This window comes from Pristiophorus japonicus, chromosome 1 (genome assembly GCF_044704955.1).
Source record: "Pristiophorus japonicus isolate sPriJap1 chromosome 1, sPriJap1.hap1, whole genome shotgun sequence".
NCBI classification, from domain to species: domain Eukaryota; kingdom Metazoa; phylum Chordata; class Chondrichthyes; family Pristiophoridae; genus Pristiophorus; species Pristiophorus japonicus.
In genome coordinates this window covers 6,614,843-6,641,269 of record NC_091977.1, presented here as the reverse complement: position 1 = coordinate 6,641,269, position 26,427 = coordinate 6,614,843, and the positions used below count along the sequence as shown (strand labels likewise).

Sequence of the window (26,427 nt, the reverse complement as noted above, 5' to 3'; positions counted from 1 at the left end):
CCATAGAGAGAGACTCACCATGGGATCCCTTCCATAGAGAGTCTCCTCATGGGACCCGTTCTATAGAGAGTGTCCCCGTTGGACCTTCCATAGAGAGAGTCTGCACATGGGACCCCTTCCATAGAGAGACTCCCCATGGGACCGCTTCCATAGAGAGTCTCCCCATGGGACACCTTCCATGGAGAGAGTCTCCCCATGGGGCACCTTCCATAGAGAGAGTCTCCCCATGGGGCACCTTCCATAGAGAGAGTCTCCCCATGGGACCCCTTCCATAGAGAGAGACTCACTATGGGACCCCTTCCTTAGAGAGAGTCTCCTCATGGGTCACCTTCTGAAGAGAGCCTCCCCATGGGACATCTTCCATAGAGAGAGTCTCCCCATTGGTCCCCTTCCATAGAGTGAGTCTCCCCATAGGACACCTTCCATAAAGAGACTCTCCGCATGGGACCCCTTCCAAAGAGAGAGTCTCCCCATGGGACCCCTTCCATAGAGAGAGTCTCCCCATGGGACCCCTTCCATAGAGAGCGTCTCCATATGGGACACCTTCCATAGAGAGAGACTCACCATGGGACCCCTTCCATAGAGAGTCTCCCCATGGGACCGCTTCCATAGAGAGTCTCCCCATGGGACACCTTCCATGGAGAGAGTCTCCCCATGGGGCACCTTCCATAGAGAGAGTCTCCCCATGGGGCACCTTCCATAGAGAGAGTCTCCCCATGGGACCCCTTCCATAGAGAGAGTCTCCCCATGGGACCCCTTCCATAGAGAGCGTCTCCATATGGGACACCTTCCATAGAGAGAGACTCACCATGGGACCCCTTCCATAGAGAGTCTCCTCATGGGACCCGTTCTATAGAGAGTGTCCCCGTTGGACCTTCCATTGAGAGATTCTCCCCATGGGACCCCTTCCATAGAGTGTCTCCCCATGGGACCCCTTCCATAGAGAGTCTCCCCATTGTCACCTTCCATAAAGAGACTCCCCATGGGACCGCTTCCATAGAGAGACTCCCCATGGGACATCTTCCATAGAGTTTCCCCATTGGACACCTTCCATAAATAGTTTTCCAATGGAACCCATTCCATAGAGAGAGTCTCCCCGTGAGACACCTTTCATAGAGAGTCTCCCCATGGGACATCTTCCATAGAGAGAGTCTCCCCATGGGACCCCTTCTATAGAGAGGCTCCCCATGGGACCCCTTCCATAGTGCGAGTCTCCCCATTAGACCCCTTCCTTAGAGAGAGTCTCCCCATGGGACATCTTCCATAGATAGAGTCTCCTCATGGGACATCTTCCATAGAGAGGCTCCCCATGGGACACCATCCATAGAGCAAGTCTCCCCATGGGACCGCTCTCATAGAGAGAGTCTCCCCATCGGTCACCTTCCATAGATAGTGTCTGTCCATGGGACCCCTTCCATAGAGAGTCTCCCCATGGGACCCCTTCTATAGAGAGTCTCCCCATGGAACCCATTCCATAGAGAGAGTCTCCCCATGAGACACCTTCCATAGAGAGAGTCTTCCCATGGGACACCTTCCATAGAGAGTCTCCCCTTAAGACCCCTTTCCATAGAGAGAGAGTCTCCCCATGGGACCCATTCCATAGAGAGATTCTCCCCATGGGACACCTTCTATAGACAGAGTCTCCCCATGGGACACCTTCTGTAGAGAGAGTCTCACCATGGGACCCCTTCCATAGAGAGTCTCCCCATTGTCACCTTCCATAGATAGTGTCTCCCCATGGGACCCTTTCCATAGAGAGTCTCCCCATGGCACCTCTTCCATAGAGAGGCTCCCCATGGGAGCCCTTCCATAGAGAGAGTCTCCATATGGGACACCTTCCATTGAGAGAGACTCCCCATGGGACCCCTTCCATAGAGAGAGTCTCCCCATTAGACCCCTTCCATAGAGAGAGTCTCCCCATGGGTCACCTTCTAAAGAGTGCCTCCCCATGGGACATCTTCCATAGAGAGAGTCTCCTCATGGGGCACCTTCCATAGAGAGAATCTCCCCATGGGACACCTTCCATTGAGAGAGACTCCTCATGGGACATCTTCCATAGAGAGGCTCCCCATTGGACACCATCCATAGAGCAAGTCTCCCCATGGGACCGCTCTCATAGAGAGAGTCTCCCCATCGGTCACCTTCTAAAGAGAGTCCTCCCATGGGACATCTTCCATAGAGAGAGTCTCCCAATGGGACACCTTCCATAGAGAGAGTCTCCCCATGGGACCCCTTCCAAAGAGAGTCTCCCCATTGTCACCTTCCATAGATAGTGTCTCTCCATGGGACCCCTTTCATAGAGAGTCTCCCCATGGGACCCCTTCTATAGAGAGTCTCCCCATGGGACCCCTTCCATAGAGAGACTCCCCATAGGAGCCCTTCCATAGAGAGAGTCTCCATATGCGACACCTTCCATTGAGAGAGATTCCCCATGGGACCCCTTCCATAGAGAGTCTCCCCATGGGACCCCTCCCATAGAGAGAGTTTCCATATGGGACACCTTCCATTGAGAGAGACTCCCCATTGGACCCCTTCCATAGACAGAGTCTCCATATGGGACATCTTCCGTAGTGCAAGTCTCCCCATTAGACCCCATCCATAGAGAGAGTCTCCCCATGGGTCACCTTCTAAAGAGAGTCTCCCCATGGGACATCTTCCATAGAGAGAGTCTCCCCATGGGACACCTTCCGTAGAGAGAGTCTCCCCATGGGACACCTTCCATAGAGAGTCTCCCCATGGGACCCCTTCCATAGAGAGACTCCCCATGGGACCCCTTCAATAGCGAGTCTCCCCATTGTCACCTTCCATAGAGAGTGGCTCCCCATGGGACCCCTTCCATAGAGATTCTCCCCATGGGTCCTCTTCCATAGAGAGAGTCTCCCCATGGGGCACCTTCCATAGAGAGAGTCTCCCCATGGGGCACCTTCCATAGAGAATCTCCCCATGGGACCCCTTCCATAGAGAGAGTCTCCCCATGGGACACCTTCCATAGAGAGTCTCCCCATAGGACTCCTTTCCATAGATAGAGAGTCTCCCCATGGGACCCATTCCATAGAGAGATTCTTCCCATGGGTCACATTCAATAGGGAGAGTCTCCCCATAGGACCCCTTCCATAGAGAGAGAGTGTTTCCCCATGGGACCCATTCCATAGAGTCTCCCCATGGGGCACCTTCCATAGAGAGAATCTCCCCATGTAACACCTTCCATAGAGAGAGTCTCCCCATGGGACCACTTCCATAGAGAGAGTCTCCCCATGGGACACCTTCCATAGAGAGAGTCTCCCCATGGGACACCTTCCATAGAGAGAGTCTCCCCATGGGACCCCTTCCATAGAGAGATTCCCCATGGGACCCCTTCCATAGAGAGAGTCTCCCCATGGGACCCCTTCTATAGAGAGTTTCCCCATGGGACCCATTCCATAGAGAGAGTCTCCCATGGGGCACCTTCCATAGAGAATTTCCCCATGGGACCCCTTCCATAGAGAGTCTCCCCATTGTCACCTTCCATAGATAGTGTCTCCCCATGGGACCCTTTCCATAGAGAGTCTCCCCATGGCACCTCTTCCATAGAGAGGCTCCCCATGGGAGCCCTTCCATAGAGAGAGTCTCCATATGGGACACCTTCCATTGAGAGAGACTCCCCATGGGACCCCTTCCATAGAGAGAGTCTCCCCATTAGACCCCTTCCATAGAGAGAGTCTCCCCATGGGTCACCTTCTAAAGAGTGCCTCCCCATGGGACATCTTCCATAGAGAGAGTCTCCCCATGGGGCACCTTCCATAGAGAGAATCTCCCCATGGGACACCTTCCATTGAGAGAGACTCCTCATGGGACATCTTCCATAGAGAGAGTCTCCTCATGGGACTGCTTCCATAGAGAGGCTCCCCATTGGACACCATCCATAGAGCAAGTCTCCCCATGGGACCGCTCTCATAGAGAGAGTCTCCCCATCGGTCACCTTCTAAAGAGAGTCCTCCCATGGGACATCTTCCATAGAGAGAGTCTCCCAATGGGACACCTTCCATAGAGAGAGTCTCCCCATGGGACCCCTTCCAAAGAGAGTCTCCCCATTGTCACCTTCCATAGATAGTGTCTCTCCATGGGACCCCTTTCATAGAGAGTCTCCCCATGGGACCCCTTCTATAGAGAGTCTCCCCATGGGACCCCTTCCATAGAGAGACTCCCCATAGGAGCCCTTCCATAGAGAGAGTCTCCATATGGGACACCTTCCATTGAGAGAGATTCCCCATGGGACCCCTTCCATAGAGAGTCTCCCCATGGGACCCCTCCCATAGAGAGAGTTTCCATATGGGACACCTTCCATTGAGAGAGACTCCCCATTGGACCCCTTCCATAGACAGAGTCTCCATATGGGACATCTTCCGTAGTGCAAGTCTCCCCATTAGACCCCATCCATAAGAGAGAGTCTCCCCATGGGTCACCTTCTAAAGAGAGTCTCCCCATGGGACATCTTCCATAGAGAGAGTCTCCTCATGGGGCACCTTCCATAGAGAGAATCTCCCCATGGGACACCTTCCATTGAGAGAGACTCCTCATGGGACATCTTCCATAGAGAGAGTCTCCTCATGGGACTGCTTCCATAGAGAGGCTCCCCATTGGACACCATCCATAGAGCAAGTCTCCCCATGGGACCGCTCTCATAGAGAGAGTCTCCCCATCGGTCACCTTCTAAAGAGAGTCCTCCCATGGGACATCTTCCATAGAGAGAGTCTCCCAATGGGACACCTTCCATAGAGAGAGTCTCCCCATGGGACCCCTTCCAAAGAGAGTCTCCCCATTGTCACCTTCCATAGATAGTGTCTCTCCATGGGACCCCTTTCATAGAGAGTCTCCCCATGGGACCCCTTCTATAGAGAGTCTCCCCATGGGACCCCTTCCATAGAGAGACTCCCCATAGGAGCCCTTCCATAGAGAGAGTCTCCATATGCGACACCTTCCATTGAGAGAGATTCCCCATGGGACCCCTTCCATAGAGAGTATCCCCATGGGACCCCTCCCATAGAGAGAGTTTCCATATGGGACACCTTCCATTGAGAGAGACTCCCCATTGGACCCCTTCCATAGACAGAGTCTCCATATGGGACATCTTCCGTAGTGCAAGTCTCCCCATTAGACCCCATCCATAGAGAGAGTCTCCCCATGGGTCACCTTCTAAAGAGAGTCTCCCCATGGGACATCTTCCATAGAGAGAGTCTCCCCATGGGACCCCTTCCATAGAGAGAGTCTCCATATGGGACACCTTCCATTGAGAGAGACTCACCATGGGACCCCTTCCATAGAGAGTCTCCCAATGGGCCCCACTCCCATAGAGAGAGTTTCCATATGGGACACCTTCCATTGAGAGAGACTCACCATGGGACCCCTTCCATAGAGAGTCTCCTCATGGGACCCCTTCTATAGAGAGTCTCCCCGTGGGACCTTCCATAGAGAGAGAATGCCCATGGTACCCGTTCCATAGAGACTCCCCATGGGTCCTTCCATTGAGAGATTCTCCCCATGGGACCCCTTACATAGAGTGTCTCCCCATGGGACCCCTTCCATAGAGAGAGTCTCCCCATGGGACACCTTCCATAGAGAGAGTCTCCCCATGGGACCCCTTCCATAGAGAGAGTCTCCCCATGGGACACCTTCCATAGAGAGAGTCTCCCCATGGGACACCTTCCATAGAGAGAGTCTCGGCATGTGACCTCTTCCATAGAGAGAGTCTCCCCATGAGACACCTTCCATAGAGAGAGTCTCCCCATGGGTTACCTTGAAGGAAGAGAGTCTCCCCATGGGACACCTTCCATAGAGAGAGTCTCGGCATGGGACCCCTTCCATCGAGAGAGTCTCCCCATGAGACCCCTTTCATAGAGACAGTCTCCATATGGGACACCTTCCATAGAAAGACTCTCCCCATGGGACCCCTTCCATAGAGTGTCTCCCCAAGGGACCCCTTCCATAGAGAGAGTCTCCATATGGGACACCTTCCATGGAGAGAGTCTCCCCAAGGTGCACCTTCCATAGAGTGAGTCTCCCCATTGTCACCTTCCATAGAGAGTGTCTCCCCATGGGACCCCTTCCATAAAGAGACTCCCCATGGGACCGCTTCCATAGAGAGACTCCCCATGGGACATCTTCCATAGAGTTTCCCCATTGGACACCTTCCATAAATAGTTTTCCCATGGAACCCATTCCATAGAGAGAGTCTCCCCATGAGACACCTTTCATAGAGAGTCTCCCCATGGGACATCTTCCATAGAGAGAGTCTCCCCATGGGACCCCTTCCATAGAGAGGCTCCCCATGGGACCCCTTCCATAGAGCGAGTCTCCCCATTAGACCCCTTCCTTAGAGAGAGTCTCCTCATGGGTCACCTTCTGAAGAGAGCCTTCCCATGGGACATCTTCCATAGAGAGAGTCTCCCCATGGGTCCCCTTCCATAGAGTGAGTCTCCCCATAGGACACCTTCCATAAAGAGACTCTCCGCATGGGACCCCTTCCAAAGAGAGAGTCTCCCCATGGGACCCCTTCCATAGAGAGAGTCTCCCCATGGGACCCCTTCCATAGAGAGCGTCTCCATATGGGACACCTTCCATAGAGAGAGACTCACCATGGGATCCCTTCCATAGAGAGTCTCCTCATGGGACCCGTTCTATAGAGAGTGTCCCCGTTGGACCTTCCATAGAGAGAGTCTGCACATGGGACCCCTTCCATAGAGAGACTCCCCATGGGACCGCTTCCATAGAGAGTCTCCCCATGGGACACCTTCCATGGAGAGAGTCTCCCCATGGGGCACCTTCCATAGAGAGAGTCTCCCCATGGGGCACCTTCCATAGAGAGAGTCTCCCCATGGGACCCCTTCCATAGAGAGAGACTCACTATGGGACCCCTTCCTTAGAGAGAGTCTCCTCATGGGTCACCTTCTGAAGAGAGCCTCCCCATGGGACATCTTCCATAGAGAGAGTCTCCCCATTGGTCCCCTTCCATAGAGTGAGTCTCCCCATAGGACACCTTCCATAAAGAGACTCTCCGCATGGGACCCCTTCCAAAGAGAGAGTCTCCCCATGGGACCCCTTCCATAGAGAGAGTCTCCCCATGGGACCCCTTCCATAGAGAGCGTCTCCATATGGGACACCTTCCATAGAGAGAGACTCACCATGGGACCCCTTCCATAGAGAGTCTCCCCATGGGACCGCTTCCATAGAGAGTCTCCCCATGGGACACCTTCCATGGAGAGAGTCTCCCCATGGGGCACCTTCCATAGAGAGAGTCTCCCCATGGGGCACCTTCCATAGAGAGAGTCTCCCCATGGGACCCCTTCCATAGAGAGAGTCTCCCCATGGGACCCCTTCCATAGAGAGCGTCTCCATATGGGACACCTTCCATAGAGAGAGACTCACCATGGGACCCCTTCCATAGAGAGTCTCCTCATGGGACCCGTTCTATAGAGAGTGTCCCCGTTGGACCTTCCATTGAGAGATTCTCCCCATGGGACCCCTTCCATAGAGTGTCTCCCCATGGGACCCCTTCCATAGAGAGTCTCCCCATTGTCACCTTCCATAAAGAGACTCCCCATGGGACCGCTTCCATAGAGAGACTCCCCATGGGACATCTTCCATAGAGTTTCCCCATTGGACACCTTCCATAAATAGTTTTCCAATGGAACCCATTCCATAGAGAGAGTCTCCCCGTGAGACACCTTTCATAGAGAGTCTCCCCATGGGACATCTTCCATAGAGAGAGTCTCCCCATGGGACCCCTTCTATAGAGAGGCTCCCCATGGGACCCCTTCCATAGTGCGAGTCTCCCCATTAGACCCCTTCCTTAGAGAGAGTCTCCCCATGGGACATCTTCCATAGATAGAGTCTCCTCATGGGACATCTTCCATAGAGAGGCTCCCCATGGGACACCATCCATAGAGCAAGTCTCCCCATGGGACCGCTCTCATAGAGAGAGTCTCCCCATCGGTCACCTTCCATAGATAGTGTCTGTCCATGGGACCCCTTCCATAGAGAGTCTCCCCATGGGACCCCTTCTATAGAGAGTCTCCCCATGGAACCCATTCCATAGAGAGAGTCTCCCCATGAGACACCTTCCATAGAGAGAGTCTTCCCATGGGACACCTTCCATAGAGAGTCTCCCCTTAAGACCCCTTTCCATAGAGAGAGAGTCTCCCCATGGGACCCATTCCATAGAGAGATTCTCCCCATGGGACACCTTCTATAGACAGAGTCTCCCCATGGGACACCTTCTGTAGAGAGAGTCTCACCATGGGACCCCTTCCATAGAGAGTCTCCCCATTGTCACCTTCCATAGATAGTGTCTCCCCATGGGACCCTTTCCATAGAGAGTCTCCCCATGGCACCTCTTCCATAGAGAGGCTCCCCATGGGAGCCCTTCCATAGAGAGAGTCTCCATATGGGACACCTTCCATTGAGAGAGACTCCCCATGGGACCCCTTCCATAGAGAGAGTCTCCCCATTAGACCCCTTCCATAGAGAGAGTCTCCCCATGGGTCACCTTCTAAAGAGTGCCTCCCCATGGGACATCTTCCATAGAGAGAGTCTCCTCATGGGGCACCTTCCATAGAGAGAATCTCCCCATGGGACACCTTCCATTGAGAGAGACTCCTCATGGGACATCTTCCATAGAGAGGCTCCCCATTGGACACCATCCATAGAGCAAGTCTCCCCATGGGACCGCTCTCATAGAGAGAGTCTCCCCATCGGTCACCTTCTAAAGAGAGTCCTCCCATGGGACATCTTCCATAGAGAGAGTCTCCCAATGGGACACCTTCCATAGAGAGAGTCTCCCCATGGGACCCCTTCCAAAGAGAGTCTCCCCATTGTCACCTTCCATAGATAGTGTCTCTCCATGGGACCCCTTTCATAGAGAGTCTCCCCATGGGACCCCTTCTATAGAGAGTCTCCCCATGGGACCCCTTCCATAGAGAGACTCCCCATAGGAGCCCTTCCATAGAGAGAGTCTCCATATGCGACACCTTCCATTGAGAGAGATTCCCCATGGGACCCCTTCCATAGAGAGTCTCCCCATGGGACCCCTCCCATAGAGAGAGTTTCCATATGGGACACCTTCCATTGAGAGAGACTCCCCATTGGACCCCTTCCATAGACAGAGTCTCCATATGGGACATCTTCCGTAGTGCAAGTCTCCCCATTAGACCCCATCCATAGAGAGAGTCTCCCCATGGGTCACCTTCTAAAGAGAGTCTCCCCATGGGACATCTTCCATAGAGAGAGTCTCCCCATGGGACACCTTCCGTAGAGAGAGTCTCCCCATGGGACACCTTCCATAGAGAGTCTCCCCATGGGACCCCTTCCATAGAGAGACTCCCCATGGGACCCCTTCAATAGCGAGTCTCCCCATTGTCACCTTCCATAGAGAGTGGCTCCCCATGGGACCCCTTCCATAGAGATTCTCCCCATGGGTCCTCTTCCATAGAGAGAGTCTCCCCATGGGGCACCTTCCATAGAGAGAGTCTCCCCATGGGGCACCTTCCATAGAGAATCTCCCCATGGGACCCCTTCCATAGAGAGAGTCTCCCCATGGGACACCTTCCATAGAGAGTCTCCCCATAGGACTCCTTTCCATAGATAGAGAGTCTCCCCATGGGACCCATTCCATAGAGAGATTCTTCCCATGGGTCACATTCAATAGGGAGAGTCTCCCCATAGGACCCCTTCCATAGAGAGAGAGTGTTTCCCCATGGGACCCATTCCATAGAGTCTCCCCATGGGGCACCTTCCATAGAGAGAATCTCCCCATGTAACACCTTCCATAGAGAGAGTCTCCCCATGGGACCACTTCCATAGAGAGAGTCTCCCCATGGGACACCTTCCATAGAGAGAGTCTCCCCATGGGACACCTTCCATAGAGAGAGTCTCCCCATGGGACCCCTTCCATAGAGAGATTCCCCATGGGACCCCTTCCATAGAGAGAGTCTCCCCATGGGACCCCTTCTATAGAGAGTTTCCCCATGGGACCCATTCCATAGAGAGAGTCTCCCATGGGGCACCTTCCATAGAGAATTTCCCCATGGGACCCCTTCCATAGAGAGTCTCCCCATTGTCACCTTCCATAGATAGTGTCTCCCCATGGGACCCTTTCCATAGAGAGTCTCCCCATGGCACCTCTTCCATAGAGAGGCTCCCCATGGGAGCCCTTCCATAGAGAGAGTCTCCATATGGGACACCTTCCATTGAGAGAGACTCCCCATGGGACCCCTTCCATAGAGAGAGTCTCCCCATTAGACCCCTTCCATAGAGAGAGTCTCCCCATGGGTCACCTTCTAAAGAGTGCCTCCCCATGGGACATCTTCCATAGAGAGAGTCTCCCCATGGGGCACCTTCCATAGAGAGAATCTCCCCATGGGACACCTTCCATTGAGAGAGACTCCTCATGGGACATCTTCCATAGAGAGAGTCTCCTCATGGGACTGCTTCCATAGAGAGGCTCCCCATTGGACACCATCCATAGAGCAAGTCTCCCCATGGGACCGCTCTCATAGAGAGAGTCTCCCCATCGGTCACCTTCTAAAGAGAGTCCTCCCATGGGACATCTTCCATAGAGAGAGTCTCCCAATGGGACACCTTCCATAGAGAGAGTCTCCCCATGGGACCCCTTCCAAAGAGAGTCTCCCCATTGTCACCTTCCATAGATAGTGTCTCTCCATGGGACCCCTTTCATAGAGAGTCTCCCCATGGGACCCCTTCTATAGAGAGTCTCCCCATGGGACCCCTTCCATAGAGAGACTCCCCATAGGAGCCCTTCCATAGAGAGAGTCTCCATATGGGACACCTTCCATTGAGAGAGATTCCCCATGGGACCCCTTCCATAGAGAGTCTCCCCATGGGACCCCTCCCATAGAGAGAGTTTCCATATGGGACACCTTCCATTGAGAGAGACTCCCCATTGGACCCCTTCCATAGACAGAGTCTCCATATGGGACATCTTCCGTAGTGCAAGTCTCCCCATTAGACCCCATCCATAAGAGAGAGTCTCCCCATGGGTCACCTTCTAAAGAGAGTCTCCCCATGGGACATCTTCCATAGAGAGAGTCTCCTCATGGGGCACCTTCCATAGAGAGAATCTCCCCATGGGACACCTTCCATTGAGAGAGACTCCTCATGGGACATCTTCCATAGAGAGAGTCTCCTCATGGGACTGCTTCCATAGAGAGGCTCCCCATTGGACACCATCCATAGAGCAAGTCTCCCCATGGGACCGCTCTCATAGAGAGAGTCTCCCCATCGGTCACCTTCTAAAGAGAGTCCTCCCATGGGACATCTTCCATAGAGAGAGTCTCCCAATGGGACACCTTCCATAGAGAGAGTCTCCCCATGGGACCCCTTCCAAAGAGAGTCTCCCCATTGTCACCTTCCATAGATAGTGTCTCTCCATGGGACCCCTTTCATAGAGAGTCTCCCCATGGGACCCCTTCTATAGAGAGTCTCCCCATGGGACCCCTTCCATAGAGAGACTCCCCATAGGAGCCCTTCCATAGAGAGAGTCTCCATATGCGACACCTTCCATTGAGAGAGATTCCCCATGGGACCCCTTCCATAGAGAGTATCCCCATGGGACCCCTCCCATAGAGAGAGTTTCCATATGGGACACCTTCCATTGAGAGAGACTCCCCATTGGACCCCTTCCATAGACAGAGTCTCCATATGGGACATCTTCCGTAGTGCAAGTCTCCCCATTAGACCCCATCCATAGAGAGAGTCTCCCCATGGGTCACCTTCTAAAGAGAGTCTCCCCATGGGACATCTTCCATAGAGAGAGTCTCCCCATGGGACACCTTCCGTAGAGAGAGTCTCCCCATGGGACACCTTCCATAGAGAGTCTCCCCATGGGACCCCTTCCATAGAGAGACTCCCCATGGGACCCCTTCAATAGCGAGTCTCCCCATTGTCACCTTCCATAGAGAGTGGCTCCCCATGGGACCCCTTCCATAGAGATTCTCCCCATGGGTCCTCTTCCATAGAGAGAGTCTCCCCATGGGGCACCTTCCATAGAGAGAGTCTCCCCATGGGGCACCTTCCATAGAGAATCTCCCCATGGGACCCCTTCCATAGAGAGAGTCTCCCCATGGGACACCTTCCATAGAGAGTCTCCCCATAGGACTCCTTTCCATAGATAGAGAGTCTCCCCATGGGACCCATTCCATAGAGAGATTCTTCCCATGGGTCACATTCAATAGGGAGAGTCTCCCCATAGGACCCCTTCCATAGAGAGAGAGTGTTTCCCCATGGGACCCATTCCATAGAGTCTCCCCATGGGGCACCTTCCATAGAGAGAATCTCCCCATGTAACACCTTCCATAGAGAGAGTCTCCCCATGGGACCACTTCCATAGAGAGAGTCTCCCCATGGGACACCTTCCATAGAGAGAGTCTCCCCATGGGACACCTTCCATAGAGAGAGTCTCCCCATGGGACCCCTTCCATAGAGAGATTCCCCATGGGACCCCTTCCATAGAGAGAGTCTCCCCATGGGACCCCTTCTATAGAGAGTTTCCCCATGGGACCCATTCCATAGAGAGAGTCTCCCATGGGGCACCTTCCATAGAGAATTTCCCCATGGGACCCCTTCCATAGAGAGTCTCCCCATTGTCACCTTCCATAGATAGTGTCTCCCCATGGGACCCTTTCCATAGAGAGTCTCCCCATGGCACCTCTTCCATAGAGAGGCTCCCCATGGGAGCCCTTCCATAGAGAGAGTCTCCATATGGGACACCTTCCATTGAGAGAGACTCCCCATGGGACCCCTTCCATAGAGAGAGTCTCCCCATTAGACCCCTTCCATAGAGAGAGTCTCCCCATGGGTCACCTTCTAAAGAGTGCCTCCCCATGGGACATCTTCCATAGAGAGAGTCTCCCCATGGGGCACCTTCCATAGAGAGAATCTCCCCATGGGACCCCTTCCAAAGAGAGTCTCCCCATTGTCACCTTCCATAGATAGTGTCTCTCCATGGGACCCCTTTCATAGAGAGTCTCCCCATGGGACCCCTTCTATAGAGAGTCTCCCCATGGGACCCCTTCCATAGAGAGAGTCTCCATATGGGACACCTTCCATTGAGAGAGATTCCCCATGGGACCCCTTCCATAGAGAGTATCCCCATGGGACCCCTCCCATAGAGAGAGTTTCCATATTGGACACCTTCCATTGAGAGAGACTCCCCATTGGACCCCTTCCATAGACAGAGTCTCCATATGGGACATCTTCCGTAGTGCAAGTCTCCCCATTAGACCCCATCCATAAGAGAGAGTCTCCCCATGGGTCACCTTCTAAAGAGAGTCTCCCCATGGGACATCTTCCATAGAGAGAGTCTCCCCATGGGACACCTTCCGTAGAGAGAGTCTCACCATGGGACACCTTCCATAGAGAGTCTCCCCATGGGACCCCTTCCATAGAGAGACTCCCCATGGGACCCCTTCAATAGCGAGTCTCCCCATTGTCACCTTCCATAGAGAGTGGCTCCCCATGGGACCCCTTCCATAGAGATTCTCCCCATGGGTCCTCTTCCATAGAGAGAGTCTTCCCATGGGACCCCTTCCATAGAGAGAGTCTCCCCATGGGACACCTTCCATAGAGAGTCTCCCCATAGGACTCCTTTCCATAGATAGAGAGTCTCCCCATGGGACCCATTCCATAGAGAGATTCTTCCCATGGGTCACATTCAATAGGGAGAGTCTCCCCATAGGACCCCTTCCATAGAGAGAGAGTGTTTCCCCATGGGACCCATTCCATAGAGTCTCCCCATGGGGCACCTTCCATAGAGAGAATCTCCCCATGTAACACCTTCCATAGAGAGAGTCTCCCCATGGGACCACTTCCATAGAGAGAGTCTCCCCATGGGACACCTTCCATAGAGAGAGTCTCCCCATGGGACACCTTCCATAGAGAGAGTCTCCCCATGGGACCCCTTCCATAGAGAGATTCCCCATGGGACCCCTTCCATAGAGAGAGTCTCCCCATGGGACCCCTTCTATAGAGAGTTTCCCCATGGGACCCATTCCATAGAGAGAGTCTCCCATGGGGCACCTTCCATAGAGAATTTCCCCATGGGACCCCTTCCATAGAGAGAGTCTTCCAATGGGACACCTTCCATAGAGAGTCTCCCCATAGGACCCCTTTCCATAGAGAGAGTGTCTCCTCATGGGACCCATTCCATAGAGTCTCTCCATGGGACCCCTTCCATAGAGAGAGTCTCCCCATGGGACTCCTTCCATAGAGAGAGTCTCCCCATGGGACCCCTTCCATATCTAGTTAGTTGATGCGGACAGTCTCTCTGACTGGTGACACTGGAAAACTGGGCAGTAGCAATCCTGGGATAAGAGGTTCTGGACTCGGGGATGGGAGATTCCAGGCTCTGCGGATGGGAAGTTCCAGACTCGGGGGATGGGAGGTTCCAGACTCGGGGGATGGGAGGTTCCAGATTCGGGGGTTCCAGACTCGGGGGATGGGAGGTTCCAGACTCGGGGATGGGAGGTTCCAGACTCGGGGGATGGGAGGTTCCAAACTCGGGGGATGGGCGGTTCCAGACTCGGGGGGTTCCAGACTCGATGGATGGGAGGTTCCAGACTCAGGGGATGTGAGATTCCAGACTCGGGGGATGGGAGGTTGCAGACTCGGGGGATGGGAGGTTCCAGACTCAGGGAGTGGGAGGTTCCAGACTCGGGGGATGTGAGATTCCAGACTCGGGGGATGGGAGGTTCCAGACTCGAGGGATGGGAGGTTCCAGACTTGAGGGATGGGAGGTTCCAGACTCGGGGGGATGGGAGGTTCCAGCCGAGGGTGATGGGCAGTTCCAGACTCAGGGGATGGACAGTTCCAGACTCGGGGGATGGGAGGTTCCAGACTCGGGGGATGAGCAGTTCCAGACTCGGGGATGGGCAGTTCCAACCTCGGAGGATGGGAGGTTCCCGACTCAGGGGGTGGGAGGTTCCAGACTCGGGGGATGGGAGGTTCCAGACTCGGGGGATGGGAGGTTCCAGACTCGGGGGATGGGAGGTTCCAGACTCAGGGGATGGGAGGTTCCAGACTCGGGGGGTGGGAGGTTCTAGACTCGGGGGATGGGAGGTTCCAGACTCGGGGGATGGGAGGTTCCAGACTCATGGGGTGGGAGGTTCCAGACTCGGGGGATGGGAGGTTCCAGACTTGGGGATGGGAGGTTCCAGACTTGGGGGGGTCCAGACTCGGGGGATGGGAGGTTCCAGACTCGGGGGTTCCAGACTCGGGGGATGGGAGGTTCCAGACTCGGGGGTTCCAGACTCGGGGCATGTGATTGAGAAAGCCCAGGGGTGGAGGTAGTGTAGACCGGCTGATTAACATATTTAATTGGCCCTCCACGTGTGCAGCAAAGTTGCGATCTCAGCGGGCATGACATTGTTTTTTTTTTAATCCATTCCCGGGATCTGGCTGTCACTAGCGTGCGGGGGAGGTGGGTGGCAGAGGAGGATAATTTGATAATGAGCAGATCATCTGATGTTTGTTGAGGGATAAATATCTGCCCTCTCAGGTGGCCGTAAAAGATTCCACGGCACTATTTCGAAGAGCAGGGGAATTATCCTTGGTGCCCTGGGGCCAATATTTATCCCTCAATCAACATCACTAAAACAGATTATCTGGTAATTATCACATTGCTGTTTGTTGGAGCTTGCTGTGCACAAATTGGCTGCCGCATTTCCCACATTGCAACACTGACTGCACTCCAAAAGTACTTCAGCTGTGAGGCGCTTTGGGACGTCCGATGGTCGTGAAAAGCGGCATACAAATCCAAGTCTTTCTTTTCTCTCGCGGCCCATTGGGGTAACCGTGTGGGGGGCAGTGCCTGCGGCCCTCGGTCTCTCTGGTTACTGATATTTTGGGCCTCTCTGGTTCTAGCTGGCGCCGCTCCACGAGCTGGTGAAGGACGTGCCATGCGCCGGGGTCAAGCGGCACTACCTGCGACGAGCGATCGAGGACTACGTCGATCAGCTGCACCCCTGCAGGTGTCGGCCCTGCCACAATAACGGCCAGGCGGTGGTGATTGGCACAGAGTGCCTGTGTCTCTGCAAGCCCTACACATTCGGGGTAGCCTGTGAGAGAGGTGCCCTCGCCCAGGAGCCCGACAGCGGTAACACATTGTTAAACTCTCTCGATATTTCATCATAGGCAGCCCCTCGGAATCGAGGAAGACTTGCTTCCACTCTTAGAATGAGTCCTTAGGTGGCTGAACAGTCCAGTACGAGAGCCACAGTCCCTGTCACAGGTGGGGCAGACAGTGGTTGAAGGAAAGGGTGGGTGGGACTGGTTTGCCGCACGCTCCTTCCGCTGCCTGCGCTTGTCTTCTAAATTGTCTCTCTATAACAGGGCAGAGGGATGTTAGTGCGGCCAAAGTAACTCTTCCGCTTTCTTCGGATTACAGACAATATTCAGCCCAACTAGTCCATGCTGCCGTTTCTGCTCCACTCGAGCCTCCTCCCGTCTTTCCTCATCCAACTCTGTCAGCATAACCCTCTATTCCCTTCTCCCTCTACTGTCTTGCTACAACTATACAGGGTATTGGTGAGGTCACACCTGGAATACTGCGTGCAGTTTTGGGTTCCATATTTACGAAAGGATATACTTGCTTTGGAGGCAGTTCAGAGAAGGTTTACTCGGTTGATTCCGGAGATGAGGGGGTTGACTTATGAGGAAAGGTTGAGTAGGTTGGGCCTCTACTATTGGAATTCAGAAGAATGAGAGGTGATCTTATCGAAACGTATCAGATTATGAGGGGGTTTGACAAGGTGGATGCAGAGAGGATGTTTCCACTGATGGGGGAGACTAGAACTAGAGGGCATGATCTTAGAATAAGGGGCCGCCCATTTAAAACTGAGATGAGGAGGAATTTCTTCCCTCAGAGGGTTGTAAATCTGTGGAATTCGCTGCCTCAGAGAGCTGTGGAAGCCGGGATATTGAGTAGATTTAAGACAGAGATAGACAGTTTCTTAACCGATAAGGGAATAAGGGGTTATGGGGAGCGGGCAGGGAAGTGGAGCTGAGTCCATGATCGGATCAGCCATGATCGTATTAAATGGTGGAGCAGGCTCGAGGGGCCGTATGGCCTACTCCTGCTCTTATTTCTTATGTTCTTATCTTCTCATATGCTTGTCTAGCCTCCCTTAAATATATCGATACTATTCGCTTCAACCACTCCCTGTGGCAACGAGTTCCACATTCTCACTGCTCTCTGGGTAAAGAAGTTTCTCCTGAATTCCCGATTGGATTTCTTGGGGTCTATCTTATATTGATGGCCTCTAGTTATGCTCTTCCCCACAAGTGGAAACAATGGGGTCAAGTTTCGGCCTGAGTTGCTCCTATTTTTTTGGAGCAACTGGTTTAGAATGGAGCATCTTAGAAATTGCAATTCGCGACATTTAGTTTGCTGCAGTTCTAGTCAGTCAGAACAGTTTCAGTTTGGAACAGATTTTTTTTTTCAAAAGGGGGCGTGTCCGGACACTTACGCCTGTTTTGAAAGTTTAGGCAGTGAAAACTTACTCCAAACTAACTTAGTAAGTGTAAATTTTTGTAACGCTCAGAAAAACCTTGCCGACACTTAAAAATCAGGCATAGGGAAGAGAGATGGGGGGGGGGAAAGGGAAGTTTACAAACATTAAACACTTCACTTTTACAAATAAAGAGCCATCATCAATAATAAATGATAAATAAATCAATAAATCAACCAATAAATCAATCAAAAAAATTAAAAAATTAAAAATTAAAATTTTTTTTAAATCAATAAATAAAAAATTACGTTTCTACTCACCGAGAGCCCTCCAACAGTGTGCTGGGACGGGCCCCTCCCAGTGTGTGGCTCTCTCTGTCTGTCAGTGTCAGTGTGTTTCTGACAGAGAGGGGAGAGGGGAGGAGAATGAGGGGGAGGAGGAGGGGATGGAGGGAGGGAGGGGGGAAGAGGAGGGGGAGAGGAGAGGAGAGGGAGGGAGAGAAGGGAGAGGAGAGGAGAGGGGAGGGCGGGAGAGGAGAGGAGGGGAGGGAGGGAGGGAGAGAGGAAGGGGAGGAGGGAGGGAGGGGGGGAGGAGAGAGTGGGGAGAGAGGAGAGAGGAGGGGTTGAGAGGAGAGAGGATGGGGGGAGAGGAGAGAGGGGGGAGAGGAGAGAGGAGAGGGGGAGAGGGGGGAGAGGAGAGAGGGGAGAGGAGAGAGGAGGGGGGAGAGGAGAGAGGGGGAGAGGAGAGAGGAGGGGGGGAGAGGAGAGAGGGGGAGAGGAGAGAGGAGGGGGGAGAGGAGAGAGGGGGGAGAGGAGAGAGGAGGGGGAGAGAGGAGGGGGGGAGAGGAGAGAGGGGGAGAGGAGAGAGGAGGGGGGAGAGGAGAGAGGGGGGAGAGGAGAGAGGGGGGAGAGGAGAGAGGAGGGGGGGAGAGGAGAGAGGATGGGGGGAGAGGAGAGAGGGGGGAGAGGAGAGAGGAGAGGGGGAGAGGGGGGAGAGGAGAGAGGGGAGAGGAGAGAGGAGGGGGGAGAGGAGAGAGGGGGAGAGGAGAGAGGAGGGGGGGAGAGGAGAGAGGGGGAGAGGAGAGAGGAGGGGGGAGAGGAGAGAGGGGGGAGAGGAGAGAGGAGGGGGAGAGAGGAGGGGGGGAGAGGAGAGAGGGGGAGAGGAGAGAGGAGGGGGGAGAGGAGAGAGGGGGGAGAGGAGAGAGGAGGGGGAGAGGTGGAGGGGAGGGAGGGAGGGAGGGGGGAGGAGGAGGAGGGGGGAGAGGAGGGAGGGGGGAGGAGGAGGAGGGGGGAGAGGAGGGAGGGGGGAGGAGGCTGAACAGGCCCAGCCGACGTGAGGAAGCTGGGCCGAAGACTTCGGGTGGGGCCCGCCCCCAGCAAGATGCCGGGTGGGCAGGCCCCGCCGAAGGAAGAGGGAGCGGACTAGACTTGAAGGGAGGGCGGTCGGGGGAGCCGGAGCGGAGCGGAGCGGGAGCTGGAGTAGGGGGGAGGGGGGCGCAGATGGCAGCGGAGCGTGAGCTGGGGAGGTGGGGGAACGGCAGGCAGCGGAGCTGGAGTTGTGGAGGGGGGGGGGCAGCGGAGCGGGAGCTGAAGGGGGGGCGCGCAGATGCCAGTGGAGCGGGAGCTGGGTGTGGGGGGCGGGAGCGGCAGGCAGCGGAGCGGGAGCTGGAGGGGTGGGGGCGGGGCAGCGGAGTGGGAGCTGAAGGGGGGGGGGGCGCAGATGCCAGTGGAGGGGGAGCTGGAGGCGGTGGGGGGGGCGGAGCAAGAGAGAGCCAGAGGGAACATGAGCTGAACCGGGCGGGGGGGAACCGGAGCCACAGCCAGAGCAGGAGCTGGAGGAGGGAGGTGCAGTCCAATCTTCACCGCCCCAGTGAGCCCATTGGGCCAGGGCTAGGGGCGGCGTGCTTCGGGCCCATCCCATACAGATTTGGGCTCCTGGAGCTATTGCACATGCGCGCACACTGTAGCGCGCATGTGCAGAGCACTCGGCACTGTTTTCAGCGCAGGGACCTGGCTCCGCCCCCCACAGCTCGTGTTGCGCTGTGCCGAGGGCCTGGATCGACCTGAGGGAGTGGAGAATACCGAGGTACGTTTTCGGCGCGGTTTTGAGCGTGGAAATCAGGCGCGGCTCACGGGGCTGCGCCATTCTAGGTGCAGCCCGAAACTTGACCCCATTCTCTCTGTATCCGCTCTATCAAACTAATTTTAAAGACCTCAATTAGTTCACCCCTCAGCGTGAGGCCCAGCCTGTTCGTCCTTTCCGGAAAGGTGAACTCTCGCATTTCTTGGATCATCCTTGTCAATCTTTCTTGCACCCAGGGTCACCGTCAGGTCAGATACAGCACCAGTTTAATACTGAGTGTTTCTCAGTTTCTCGGGAAGTCACTCCTGTGTTCAGTCAGATCACTCGCTTCGAAAAGCGCCTGAGAACACAGGAGGCCATTCAGCCTCTCGGTCCTGTCCCGCCATTCAGTGACTTCATGTTTGATCTGTAGCTCGACTCCATTTACCCACCTTCGTTCCATATTCCCGATACCCTTATCCAACCAAAATCTATCGATCAATCTTGAAAGCTCCAATTGACCCCGAGCATCCACTGCCTTTCGGGTGAGGGAATCTTAGATTTACACTACCCTGTGTGTGCAAAAGTGCTTCGTGACATCACCCTTAGACGGCTGTGCTCCAATTTTCAGATTGAGCCCCCTTGTTCTGGACTCCCTCTACCAGTAGGTAGCACTCTTGTCTCTGAGTCAGAAGGTTCTGGGTTCAAGTCTCACGCCAGAGACTGGAGCACAAAAAAATTTCGTCTGACATTCCAGTGCAGTACTGAGGGAGCACCGCACTTTCGGAGGGGCAGTACTGAGGGAGTGCTGCACTGTCGGAGGGCAGTACTGAGGGAGTGCTGCACTGTCGGAGGGGCAGTACTGAGGGAGTGCTGCACTGTCGGAGGGGCAGTACTGAGGGAGTGCTGCACTGTCGGAGGGCAGTACTGAGGGAGTGCTGCACTGTCAGAGGGGCAGTACTGAGGGATTGCTGCACTGTCGGAGGGGCAGTACTGAGGGAGTGCTGCACTGTCAGAGCGGCAGTACTGAGGGAGTGCTGCACTGTCGGAGGGGCTGTACTGAGGGAGTGCCGCACTGTCGGAGGGGTAGTACTGAGGGAGCGCTGCACTGTCGGAGGGCCAGTACTGAGGGAGTACTGCACTATCGGAGGGCAGTACTGAGGGAGTGCTGCACTGTTGGAGGGGCAGTACTGAGGGAGTGCTGCACTGTTGGAGGTGCCGTCTTTCGGATGAGACGTTAAAGTGAGGCCCTGTCTGCTCTCTCTCAGGTGGACATAAAAAAAATCATGATTCAATCAGGCAGAGTCAGCGTGGTTTGATGAAAGGGAAATCATGTTTGATAAATTTGTTGGAGTTCTTTGAGGATGTAATGAGCAGGGTGGATAAGGGGGAACCAGTGGATGTCGTGTATTTGGATTTCCAGAAGGCATTCGAAAAGCTGCCACATAAGAGGTTACTGCTCAAGAAGAAATCTCATGGGGTTGCGGGTAATATATTAGCATGGATAGAGTATTGGCTAACCAACAGAGAACAGAGAGTCGGGATAAATGGGTCATTTTCCGGTTGGCAAACAGTAACTAGTGGGGTGCTGCAGGGATTAATGCTGTGGCCTCAACTATTTCCAACCTATATTAGTGACTTGGATGAAGGGACCGAGTGTAATGTAGCCAAGTTTGGTGATGATACAAGGATGGGTGGGAAACAAATTGTGAGGAGGGCTAAAAGTGGACAAAAATTTGGCAGATGGAGTATAATGTGGGAAAATGTGAGGTTATCTACTTTAGAAGATATAATAGAAAAGAAAATTATAATTTAAATGGAGAAAAATTGCAAAGTGCTGCAGTATGAAGAGAATTTGGAGTCCTTGGGCATGAAACACAAAAGGTTAGTATGCAGGTACAGCAAGTGAACAGGAAGGCAAATGGAATGTTGGCCTTTATCGCAAGGGGGATAGAGTATAAAAGCAGAGAAGTCCGGCTACAACTGTACAGGGTATTGGTGAGGCCACACCTGGAGTACTGCGTACAGTTTTGGTCTCCGTATTTAAAGAAGGATACACTTGTATTGGAGGCTGTTCAGAGAAGGTTCATTAGGTTGATTCCGAAGATGAGGGGGTTGACTTATGAGGATAGGTTGAGTAGGTTGGGCCTATACTCATTGGAGTTCAGAAGAATGAGAGGTGATCTTACTGAAACGTATAAGATAATGAGGGGGCTCGACAAGGTGGATGCAGGGAGTATATTTCCACTCATAGGGGAAACTAAAACTAGGGGACATAGTCTTAGAATAAGGGGCCGCCCATTTAAAACTGAGATGAGGAGAAATTTCTTCCCAAGAGGGTTGTAAATCTGTGGAATTCTCTGCCTCAGAGAGCTGTGGAGGCTGGGTCATTGAATATATTTAAGGCAGAGATAGATAGATTATTGAGCGATAGGGAGTGGAGGGTTATGGGGAGTGGGCAGGGAAGTGGAGCTGAGTCCATGATCAGATCAGCCATGATCTTATTAAATGGCGGAGCAGGCTTGAGGGGCCAAATGGCCGACTCCTGCTCCGATTTCTTATGTTCTTATCCCTCGGCACTATTTCAAAGAACAGGGGAGTTAGCCCCGGTGTCCTGGCCAATAGAAACATAGAAACATAGAAAATAGGTGCAGGTGTAGGCCATTCGGCCCTTCGAGTCTGGCGAACCTTCGCTGCATTCAATAAGATCATGGCTGATCATTCCTTCAGTACCCCTTTCCTGCTTTTTCTCCATACCCTGATCCCCTTAGCCATAAGGGCCATATCTAATTCCCTCTTCAATAGATCCAATGAACTGGCATCAACAACTCTCTGCGGCAGGGAATTCCACAGGTTAACAACCCTCTGAATGAAGAAGTTTCTCCTCATCTCAGTCCTAAATGGCCTACCCCTTATCCTAAGATTATGACCCCTGGTTCTGGACTTCCTCAACATCGGGAACATTCGTCCCGTATCTAACCTGTCCCGTCCCATCAGAATCTTCTACGTTTCTATGAGATCCCCTCTCATCCTTCTAAACTCCAGTGAATAAAGGCCCAGTTGATTCAGTCTCTCCTCATATGACAGTCCAGCCATTCCTGGAATCAGTCTGGTGAACCTTCGCTGCACTCCCTCAATAGTGAGATCATCCTTCCTGAGATTAGGAGACCAAAACTGAACACAATATTCCAGGTGAGGCCTCACTAAGGCCCTGTACAACTGCAGTAAGACCTCCCTGCTCCTATACTCAAATCCCCTAGCTATGAAGGCCAACATACCATTTGCCTTCTTTACCACCTGCTGTACCTGCATGCCACTTTAAGTGACTGATGAACCATGACACCCAGGTCTCGTTGTACCTCCCCTTTTCCTAATCTGCCGCCATTCAGATAATATTCTGCCTTCGTGTTTTTGCCCCCAAAATGGATAATCTCACATTATACTGCATCTGCCATGCACTTGCCCACTCACCTAACCTGTCCAAGTCACCCTGCAGCCTTACACCGCCACCCAGTTTAGTGTCATCTGAAAACTTGGAGATATTACACACAATTCCTTCATCTAAATCGTTAATGTATATTGTAAAGAGCTGGGGTCCTAGCACTAAGCTCTGAGGCACTCCACTAGTCACTGCCTGCCATTCTGAAAAGGACCTGTTTATCCCAACTCTCTGCTTCCTGCCTGCCAACCAGTTCTCTATCCATATCAGTACATTACCCCCAGTATCATGTGCTTTGATTTTGCACACCAATCTCTTGTGGTGGACCTTGTCAAAAGCCTTTTGAAAGTCCAAATACACCACATCCACTGGTTCTCCCTTGTCCACTCTGCAAGTTACATCCTCAAAAAATTTGTCAAGCATGGTTTCCCTTTCATAAATCTATGCTGACTTGGTCCGATCCTGTCACTGCTTTCCAAATGTGCTGCTATTTCATCCTTAATTATTGATTCCAACATTTTCCCCACTACTGATGTCAGGCTAACCGGTCTATAATTACCCGTTTTCTCTCTCCCTCCTTTTTTAAAAAGTGGTGTTACATTAGCTACCCTCCAGTCCATAGGAACTGATCCAGAGTCGATAGACTGTTGGAAAATGATCACCAATGCATCCACTTTTTTTATGGCCACTTCCTTAAGTACTCTGGGATGTAGACTATCAGGCCCCGGGAATTTATCGGCCTTCAATCCCATCGATTTCCCCAACACAATTTCCCACCTAATAAGGATATCCTTCAGTTCCTCCTTCTCACTAGACCCACTGTCCCCTAGTACATTCGGAAGGTTATTTGTGTCTTCCTTCGTGAAGACAGAACCGAAGTATTGGTTCAATTGATCTGCCATTTCTTTGTTCCCCATTATAAATTCACCTGAATCCAACTGCAAGGGACCTACGTTTGTCTTCACTAATCTTTTTCTCTTCACATATTTATAGAAGCTTTTGCAGTCAGTTTTTATGTTCCCTGCTAGCTTCCTCTTATACTCTATTTTCCCCTTCTCAATTAAACCCTTAGTCCTCCTCTGCTGAATTCTAAATTTCTCCCAGTCCTCAGGTTTGTTGCTTTTTTTAGCCAATTTATATGCCTCTTCCTTGGCTTTAACATTATCCTTAATTTCCCTTGTTAGCCATGGTTGAGCCACCTTCCCCGTTTTAATTTTACTCCAGACAGGGATGTACAATTGCTGAAGTTCATCCATGTGATCTTTAAATGTTTGCCATTACTTATCCACCGTCAACCCTTTAAGTATCCTTTGCCAGTCTATTCTAGCCAATTCACGTCTCATACTGTTGAAGTTACCTTTCCTTAAGTTCAGGACCCTAGTCTCTGAATTAACTTTGTCACTCTCCATCTTAATAAAGAATTCTACCATGTTATGGTCACTCTTGCCCAAGGGGCCTCGCACAACAAGATTGCTAATTAGTCCCTTCTCATTACACATCACCCAGTCTAGGATGGCCAGCCCTCTAGTTGGTTCCTCGACATATTGGTCTAGAAAACCATCCCTAATACACTCCAGGAAATCCTCCTCCACCGCGTTGCTACCAGTTAGGTTATTCCAATCAATATGTAGATTAAAGTCGCCCATGATTACTGCTGTACCTTTATTGCACACATCCCTTATTTCTTGTTTGATGCTATCCCCAACCTCACTACTACTGTTTGGTGGCCTGTACACAACTCTCACTAGCATTTTCTGCCCTTTGGTATTCCGTAGTTCCATCCATACCGATTCCACATCATCCAAGCTAATGTCCTTCCTCACAATTGCATTGATTTCATCTTTAACCAGAAACGCTACCCCGCCTCCTTTTCCTTTCTGTCTATCCTTCCTAAATGCTGAATACCCTTGGATGTTGAGTTCCCAGCCTTGGTCACCCTGGAGCCATGTCTCTGTGATGCCAATCACAGCGTATCCGTTAACTGCTATCTGCGCAGTTAATTCATCCACCTTATTCCAAATACTCCTCGCATTGAGGCACAGAGCCTTCAGGCTTGTCTTTTTAACACACTTTGCTCCTTTAGAATTTTGCTGTAATGTGGCCCTTTTTGTTCTTTGCCTTGGGTTTCTCTGCCCTCCACTTTTACTATTCTCCTTTCTATCTTTTGCCTCTGACTCCATTTTATTTCCCTCTGTCTCCCTGCCTAGGTTCCCATCCCCCTGCCATATTAGTTTAACCCCTCCCCGACAGCACTAGCAAACACTCCTCCAAGGACATTGGTTCCGGTCCTGCCCAGGTGCAGATCATCCAGTTTGTACTGGTCCCACCTCCCCCAGAACCGGTTCCAATGTCCCAGGAATTTGAATCCCTCCCTTATGTACCACTGCTCAAGCCACGTATTTATCTGAGCTTTCCTGCGATTCTTACTCTGACTAGCACGTGGCACTGGTAGCAATCCTGAGATTACTACTTTTGAGGTCCTACTTTTTAATTTAACTCCTAGCTTCCTAAATTCGTCTTGTAGGACCTCATCCCGTTTTTTTACCTATATTGTTGGTACCTATATGCACCACTAAAACTGGCTGTTCACCCTCCCTTTTCAGAATGTCCTACACCCGCTCCGAGACATCCTTGACCCTTGCACCAGGGAGGCAACATACCATCCAGGAGTCTCGGTTGCGGCCGCAGAAACGTCTATCTATTCCCCTGACAATTGAATCCCCTATCACGATCGCTCTCCCACTTTTTTTCCTGCCCTCCTGTACAGCAGAGCCAGCCACGGTGCCATGAACTTGGCTGCAACTGCCCTCCCCTGAAGAGTCATCCACCTCAACAGTACTCAAAGAGGTGTATCTGTTTTGCAGGGGGATGACCGCAGGGGACCCCTGCACTACCTTCCTTGCACTGCTCTTCCTGTTGGTCACCCATTCACTATCTGGCCGTGTACCCTTTACCTGTGGTAAGACCAACTCGCTAAACGTGCTATTCACGTCATTCTCAGCATCGTGGATGCTCCAGAGTTCATCCACCCGCAGCTCCAGGGCCGCAACGCGGTCTGTCAGGAGCTGCAGGCGGATACACTTCCTGCATATTAGTCGGAAGTGTCCCTGAGTTCCCACATAGTACAGAAGGAGCACAACACGTGTCCGAGCTGTCCTGTCATGACTTAACCCTTAGATTAACCTAATTGGGCAACAACAATGTTAAAAGGTTACTTACTGATATAGAAAAGAAAAAGAAAAACTACTTACCAATCACCAGCCAATCACTTACCCCCTTGTCTGTGACGTCACCTTTCGATTTCTTTCTACTTCTTTTTTGCCTCCCTTCTACAGCTTACTCTTAATGTATTTATGAAACATCTTTGGGTTTTCCTTGATTTTACTTGCCAAAAATGTTTCATTCTCTCTCTTTGCTGTCCTAATTTCCTTT

General features: G+C 52.5%; 1 protein-coding gene across 2 annotated transcripts in view; it reads left to right on the top strand.

Moving 5' to 3' along the window:
* Window positions 1-26,427, top strand: part of LOC139262014 (complement component C7-like) — a 174,788-nt gene that overhangs the window by 132,211 nt on the left and 16,150 nt on the right. For both annotated transcript variants that reach the window (XM_070877187.1, XM_070877182.1), the window contains exon 11: window positions 15,910-16,141. In XM_070877187.1, the coding sequence (XP_070733288.1) occupies window positions 15,910-16,141 (232 nt within the window). The remainder of the gene's footprint in view (window positions 1-15,909; window positions 16,142-26,427) is intronic.